This window comes from Plasmodium gallinaceum (genome assembly GCF_900005855.1).
Source record: "Plasmodium gallinaceum strain 8A genome assembly, contig: PGAL8A_v1_21, whole genome shotgun sequence".
Lineage (NCBI taxonomy): Eukaryota > Apicomplexa > Aconoidasida > Haemosporida > Plasmodiidae > Plasmodium > Plasmodium gallinaceum.
The window spans coordinates 396552-405997 of record NW_021628323.1 but is presented as its reverse complement, the minus strand read 5'-3'; the positions used below and the strand labels follow the sequence as shown (position 1 = coordinate 405997).

Sequence of the window (9446 nt, the reverse complement as noted above, 5' to 3'; positions counted from 1 at the left end):
TTTTTTTTTTTTTTTTTTTTTTTAAATATATTTTTTTCTATATTATATAAAGGTATTTCTTTAAAATTTGCAAAAATAAAAAACGTAAATTTTTTTTTCATATATAAATATATATATATGTATATATATATATATAATAAAACTTAACACATTTCTTTATTTATTATATATTCCATTTATATATTTTTACAGCTTTTGTCAATTGTATATTAAAAAAAGAGAAAAAATATTGTTGCAATTAAATTTATATTTTATATGTAATATGCAAAGCATACTCATTAATGTTTGCTATTTTTATTATTATTATTTTATTTTATTTTTTTTTTTTTTCTATCCTTTTTTAAAATAATATTTCTATTTAAATTAATTTATAAATATATAGATATAATATATTGGGAGAAAAAGTTTGTATGTCAAAACTTTTTTTTGAATAAATGTAATAATTTATTGTAAATTATCGCATTTTGTTCTTTTATTTATATTATTAAAAATTATAAAAATATAAAAATAATTTATAAATAGAATATCTAAAGATTTTCAAAATGATATTTATGTTATTGTAGAAATTCATGTTCTTCTAGTATATATATATATTTATAATCATCTCGCATATACATGTCTGATGATATATTAACATTTGTCTATTTTTCTCCCATTTTTATTTTGTGTATTTCAACTTGTTATTTAATATATTAATTGTAAAAAATATTTAAAAATATTTTTTTTTTTTTTTTTTTTTTTTTCTTTTTTTTAATATATTTTTAGTTTTTGCACATAAAAAGAATCATAAAATTTATTACAAATTTTTATGTCATAAATACTTATGATAAACTAAAATATTAACAATGACATAAATATAAATAAAATATAATTTTAAAATAATATTTTAATCTTATTTAATAATTTAAAAAAAAAAAAAAAAAAAAAAGGAGAATTTAAACTCTTAAATATATATATATATATATTTATGAATAATTGTATATAGTAAAAGATTAAAAAAATATATTAAGTCTAATTTATTTTTATACATAAAAATATTGCATTTAAGTAATATTTCACATATTAGAATTATATTCTTTTATTTTTAGGGATAACTTTTTTGTTTTTGAAAGTTCTTTTGTGAATTTTATGATTTTTTCTTTCTTTTCTTTTCTTTTTTTTTTTTTTTCGTTTTTTAATTTTAAATAAATTGATTATTTATTTATTGATATTTTCATTAAACTATATTTTTTATTACACTTTCTTATTTTTTCTTTCCATAACTATATATATATATATATATATATATATATATATATATATATATGATATATTTAAAATAAATTACAATTATATTTAATTAAAGGAAAAATAAAAATAAAAAGATTAAGATATGTAAGGGTTCTAATATATTTAAAAATAAATTGATTTATAAGTGTATGAGTACAAAATTTATATTGGCATCTTAGAATAAATTTAATTTAAATTAAAAAAAATGAAAAATATTCATTCCTTTATTTAACCGTAAATTTATTATTTTGTATTATGAATTTAATAAAAAAAAAAAACTATTAAGTTATAATTAAATTACATGTTTTAAAAATATATTTTAAATTTATAAAATAATTTAAAAACATAAATTTTTTTGTATAAATAATTAAAAAATAAAAAATTGAGTAAATAATTAAAGTAACCAAAAAGAAAAATTAAAAAGAAAATATAATTATTGGAAACAATATAGTTTCTTTTTTTTATCTTAATTCTTAACTTTTGTTTAATTTTTAATGGAAAATAAGTATTTTTATTTATTCTATATATTTATTTGTATGTGCTAATATATATATATATATATATATATATATATATATATTTATATATATATATTTTTTTTTTTTTTTTTCATGTTATAAATTTTAGTAAGATGGAAAATAACCAATCATTACATGAATCTGAAAAATCACACTTTTATAATGCAAAAATAAAAAATATACCCAATGAAAATGTTAATAATTACATGAATACTGAAAATAATATTTTACAAGATAAATTACACCAAAAGAAATGTATAGAAAAGAAAGCTAAATTATGCACAGTAGAGAATAAAAATATGAATCTAAATCAGATCTCAAATAATCAAGAAAAAGGAAATAATAGGAATGTAATAAATGAGAAAAAAAAAATTTTACAAAATAATTATAATAATTTTGTGGATAAAAGTATAGATAATAATGGCTTAAAAATGTTAACTGAAGAAGACAATTATAACACAAAAAAATCTGATATTACCGATAAGAATTATAATAACAATGTAGATAATACTGAAAAGAGCAACAACAATTATCATGATAATAATAGTGAAAATTACATTAACAACATTAGTAATATGTATAATGATAAGAATGATTGTATAAATGGAAATAATTATAGTGGTAAGAATATTTGTTTTAATAAAATCACTAATTATAATGTTATATATAATGATACAAATGTTACAAATAATTCAGATTTAACTGTTATCCAAAGTAAGAAATTCCAAAAGAATAATAAAAAAAAAAATAATAATTTAAGTAAAAATAAAAATAATAATTCTAAGAAGGTTGTAGATAGTAATATTAATTTAAATGGTTTTAGTAATTCTAGTGATGAAAAACAAGAACAAACTTTTAGTAATATCATTAATGATGATAATAATAATGAAAATAACAATAATAGTAATAATAATGAAAATAGCTTTAATAATAATAAGGAGAATAACAATAATAGTAATAATAATGAAAATAATAATAATAATGAAAATAATAATAATAGTAATAATAATAAAGATAATAATAGTAATAACTTTTATAATGATAATAATAATAATAATTTTAGTAATGAGGATAATAAAAGTAATATTAATATGAATAACAATAATGATCAAATCAATATTCATAACAATATTCATATCAATAATAGCAATAGTATTTTGAATCCTAATAGTGAAAATATTAATAATTTTAATGTTAATGATGGCAGTAATTTCAATGAAATTTTATCTTATTCTTTAAATGATACAAACTTATATAAAGGGAACTTTATTTATAATAATATTCCTAAAAATTCAGCAAATTATAATATAAATGAGGAAGTAAATAAAGTTTTAAAGGATCAAATAAATGAAGATAAAAATAATATGTGTAATACAAATGATAATGTAAATATGAAAATATATTGTAGTGATTCTAATGAATTTAATACTTATAATTCCAAGGAGAATTATGATAATAAGAAAGAAATTGATTTAAACGATCAAATTAAATCCAATAGTATTAATAATACTTATCCATCATCAACAAATATAAAAGTAATTAAATCTTTCAATAATTCTCATAAGTTAAATAATTTTTCTTATAACGGTGAATCAGAAGGTAATAATAATAATAATAATCTTGAAAGAAATTATTATATTAATAATTATAATAATATAAAAGAAAAAAATGTGAAGGAATTAATAAATCCTTCATGTATAGATGTAAATAAATTTGAAATTTCATCTAAACATATAGAAAATAATATAAATTGCAAGAATAATTATGTAAATAATAATGTTGTTAAAAAATCACCTTTCTTACAATACGAGAATAATATAAATGACTATGATGTTCTTAAAAGTAATGCAGATGTATTAAATGCAGAAAATAAAGATAATTATATAAATTTTCGAAATAATGATGAAAAAGAATTTAATTTTTTAAAGGAATATACTTTTTCTGTTTTAGATTATTTAGATAATTACAAAAATATTTGTAATAATGGAAATAAAAATAATAATAACAGTGTGGATAAAATGAATGTTAATTTAAATATAATAAATGAAGATGATGAAAATGAAAAGAAAAATTTGTATCATGTAGAAAATATAAGACAAGAGGATTATAATTTATGCAGACGAAAAGCGTTTGAAAAAATGTCTAAAAATGAAAGTAATTATGAAGGACAAGAGAAAGACAACTTTATTAATAAAGAATTTAATCATGAACATATTTTAAAAAGTAGTAATAATGATTTAAATATTCAGAATTTGAATAATTCTAAGGAAAATTCTAAAAATTATAGTATTTCTTTTAGTAGTAGTAAAAACGAAAAATATATGGATGATTTTGCATGCAATTTAAATAAATATAGTAATGATTTATTAAATTTAGAATATAAAATAAGTAGAAATGAAAATGCAAATATTAAAAAATATGATGACTTCAATAAAATAATATATAATAATTTTGATGATAATTTGAAAATGAAGAAAAATAATATACATGGAAGGAATGAAAATTTTAAAATTTCTTCAAATTGTGATTCAAATTATGTAAAAACAAGCAGAAATTTTGAAAATAATGGAAATATTAATTATGATAATAAATTAGTAAGTAATTCAATTGATTGCAATGAAGAAAGAGGAGAAAATTATGATGAAAATAATAATTTAAATAATAATGAAAGTGATAATTTTATTGAAAACAATAATTTTAATGAAAATAAAGATATTTATAATATAACTTACAATAGTAATGATAGAAATAAATTTTTTTATAGATTAAATGATAATACCAATGAAAACATTATTAATAATAATAATAATATTTTAGGATTACATTCAAGCAATGTATCAATTGATAGAAGTAAAAATATTATCGAATCAAATAGTGATACATGTGATGTTCTAAAGGAAATTATAAGCAAAAATAAACAAGAAAATTTTAAAGACGTTAATATTGTATATAATTCTTTAAATAACACTAATGACATAAATGATAATATATGTAGAAAACAAAACCATATGGGTCATAAAAATATTTTAAATAATGGTTATTTTAAATGTGATGATACTCATTCAAAATCTTATAGAAATAATAATATTAATAACAGTAATTCTGATAATAATAATTTTAGAAATATTGAATATAATAACTATTATTACGAGAATAATGCTAAAAATGATAATGCAAATAATAATAATAATAATAATGAAAATAGCAATAATAATAATGAAAATAATAATAATAATAAAAATAGTAGTAATAATAATAATAACAATAATAATAATAATGATAATAATAATAATAATAATAATAATAATAATAATAATAATAATAATAATAATAATGATAATAATAATGATGATAATAATAATGATGAAAATAATAATAATAATGAAAATAATAATAATAATGAAAGTAATTATGAATATAATATAAATTATAGTGATGATAATGCAATTAAATTAATATTAGAAACAAATTATTTAAAAGAAAATGTAAGAAATGAAAGTGTAGGGAATAATATAAATTATGATGAAAATAATAATGTGGTAAATAATAATTTCAGTTTATTTTTAAATAGTGATGAGTTAAGTTATAATAATTTATCTTCCAATAGTAAAATTATTGATATGAATAATAGTAATGGAAATCAAGTGAATGATTTTAATAGTGATACATATAAATGTATGAATGAAATGGATAATTTATTAGATAAAAATATAAGTAAAATGGAGAATAACTTTAACAATAATTGTTATAATATAAATAAAAACACTGACTCATTTATGAAATATATAAAAAATTTTCTTGAAAAAAATTATTTAAACGATCAAAAAAATTATATGAATTTATATTATAAAAGTAACATGAATAGTAACATTACAACAAATAATACATCAGTTATAAATAACGAAGATTATTATAACCATATAGCAAATAATATTTTTGATAATAAAAATGTGAATATATCTGATATTAATAATGTTAGAAATTTGAATGCTTCTACTGGTTACAATAAGAAAACAAATGATAATGTTAATAAAAACATTTATAACTTTGATATGAATAATAATACGAACAATATTAATAATGTTAATTGGATAATAAATGTTAATAAAATTAACGATGCTAATAATAACAATATAGGTGACATTAATAAAAATAATGTTATTAATGATACTAATAATGTTCATAATGATAAAATGTATGATAACGAAAGAAATATTAACCATATTAATATTACCGATGTAAACAATGTAAGTGTATTTATGAATAAAAAAGAGAATATTGAATATTCGAATTTTTATAATTCTTTGAATGATATAAAAAATGAAGATATGCATACTAAAAATAAATTAGATAAAAATAATATAAATGATAAACAAAATTACTGTTCAAATAGCATTAATTATCATGTAAATGATTATCAAAACTCTATTATAAATGATATGAAACATGAAAATAAAGATATTAATATTATTGATTCTTTTAATATGGTTAATTTAAATAAAAGTTATAACAATAACAATGATCATATAAATTCTGGATATTTATATGATAAATGTAGAAAAAATGAAACATATAATAACAAACGCGAATACATTTTAAATGATGAAGCATCTTTACATTTAAATAAGAACACAGAAGCAAATATAGAAAGGTGTTTTATGAATAATGTAAAGAATTTGGACAATAATTTTAAAAAAAAATTATTAAATGATTATACTAATACTATGAATAATATAGAGTTAATAAATAAATTAAGTAAATCTGTAGAAAATACTTTTTTGAAAGATTATAATAATTATAAAGAAAATATGAATTATTATAGTAATATAAAAAATGAAAATCTAGATATTTTGCATAAATTGTGTGAAAATCCTTTATTAAAGGAAAATAAAAACATAACAAATTCTAAGGAAACTGAGATAAGAAATGATAACATTTTATTTTTAGATATAAATGAAAACACAAATATAGGTAATTATGTATATAATAAACAATATAATAATTTAAAAATGAATAATGATAATGATGATGATGATGATAATGAGCAAAATAAGAATTTAAATGAAGATATATATAACAATGCAAACAATTTTTTAAATGAATATAATATATCTAGAAATGTAAATAGAAATGAAATTATTAATGATGACGAAAATGCTAATCATACAAATAATGATGCAGATGGAGATGATAATTTTGATTTAATAAATTGTGATATGTCTCTTTTATCAAATTTTAAACATAAAATAAAAGTGAATAAAATTAATGATATACATGAAAAAAATTTATATAATTCTTTAGAAAACAATAAAGGGAATGACTTATTAAATAATGTGATAAATAATAATAATGCCTCTTTAAACAATACAAGGATTGTAAAAAATTATTTAAGTAATTCAATAAATAAAAAAAATGAATCATCTCTAAAAAAAAAACTAGATGAAAAAATGATGAATTTGCTTATTATGAATAACAATGGAAAATCAAAAACTCAAATAAAAGGAACTAATAATGAAAAATCGAAAATTTCTAGTAATAAAAATTCTAATTCTGTTAATTATTTTTTAAATGAAGTTTTATCTGATAATAATAGTAGTAATAATAATAATAATCATAATAACAATAATAATAATAATAATAATAATAATATTAATAATCATAATAATAATAATAATAATAATCATAATAATAATAATAATAATAATAATAGTAGCAATAATAATAGTAGCAATAATAATAGTAGCAATAATAATAGTAGCAATAATAACAATAATAATAATTATAATAATAGTAGTAGTAGCAGTAATAATAATAATAATACTAATCATCATAATAGTAGTAGTAGTAGTAATAATATTATTAATAATGATAGTATAAGGAATATTTTAAAAAAAAATAACAATAACAATAATAATATTAACAATTTAAATATTGATATAAATAGTTATTCAATGAATGCAACAAAAAACATCAATATAAAAAAGGATATAAATAATAACAAAAAAATTGTAGCCTTTTATAAATCATCAAATAATTGTATGGAATCTTTTGAAAGTAATTTAAATATAAAAAATCCTAGATTAAAAGAAAAAGTAAACAATGATATTGAAAACAACTTAAGTTCATTGAGATCAAAAAAAATATATAACATAAATAATAATAATATTAATAATAATTTTTATAATTATAATTCATTAAATTTTATGAATTATAACATTTTAATGGAAAATGAGAAAAATAAAACGAAACAACAAAATTTAAGAAGTAGTAATGATTTAAATGTCTCTAATAATTATGAGATGAAAGTTAAAAAATCAAATAATAACATTAATAATAATAATAATAACAATAATAATAATAATAATACTAATAATAATAATATTAATAATAATAATAATAATAACATTAATAATAACAATAATAATAATAATAATAGTAATAATAATAATAATAATAATAATAATAATAGTAATAGTAATAGTAGTAATAATAATAATAATAATAGTAATAATAATAGTAATAGTAATAATAATAATAAAAATGATAAAGTAAATATATTAAAAATAAATGATTATAATTATGCTAAAAGTGCGTCTACAAGGTGCGCATCTGATACTACTATAATTGATTCACAGAATTTGAATAACTTACATTTAAGATTAAAAAATACTAACATTTCTAATTATATAAATAATTCTAAAACTTTTGATAATAATATAAAATGTTCTAACAGATTAAATGATGATAACAATAGTATAATTGAGAGATTAAAAGTGTATGATAAAATTAAATATGATATGAAATTATCAAATAATAGTATAATTTATGATCCTATAAAAAATAAAGAAAAAATTAATAATAAATATAAAACATCTAATAATAATATTAATGAAAATAAAAATCTTTCGTTTTATGAAGAAAAAGAAAAATTATCTAATGATAATAAAATTATAGAAAAACAGAATAGTAATAATAAAAATTATAATTTTATAAAAAATCATTATTTACCAAATGAGATATCAGATAATTTTTTGGTTATAAAAAAATACACAGCTAAATATGAAGTTCAAATTGATCCATATAATGGTTTTGATATAGCGAAAAGAATAATTGGATTAAAAGGAACTAACATGAAAAAAATTTGCATTGATGCTGATTGCAAGTTGAGATTAAGAGGAAGAGGCTCAGGATATTTAGAAGGAGAAGAAAAAAAAGAGGCTAATGAATCTTTACATTTATGTGTATCTTGTCAAAAATATGATCATTACGTTTTAGCAAAAAAATTAATAGAACAATTATTAGTAAAAATTTATATGGATTATGATACTTGGCTTTTTAATCATGGTAAACCATATGCAAATTTAAAACCAAAAACTTATGAAAAATTTATTCCATTATATAAATTTCAATCTAATTCAAACCAAAAACAAAACGTAAATCAAAATTGAAAAAAAAAAAAAAGAAAAAGATAAAATATAGTATAATTAACATATTTAGAAAATTATATATATATATATATATATATATATATATATATATATATATATGACTTAAAAGTAATTTATTAAATTCAAATAATAATATGAGTGGTTATTGTAATTTTGAATATGATATTTAAAAAAAAAAAAACAAATAATAAAAAAAAAAAAAAAAAAAAAA

General features: G+C 15.6%; 1 protein-coding gene across 1 annotated transcript; it reads left to right on the top strand.

Annotated features, from left to right (window-relative positions):
* Positions 1 to 1900: 1900 nt before the first annotated feature.
* On the top strand, positions 1901 to 9235 carry PGAL8A_00031200 (conserved Plasmodium protein, unknown function; the record flags this gene model as incomplete). The annotated part of the gene is made up of 1 exon (XM_028674311.1): positions 1901 to 9235. The coding sequence occupies one exon, from the start codon at positions 1901 to 1903 to the stop codon at positions 9233 to 9235; it is 7335 nt and encodes a 2444-aa protein (XP_028530676.1).
* Between the last annotated feature and the right edge of the window lie 211 nt (positions 9236 to 9446).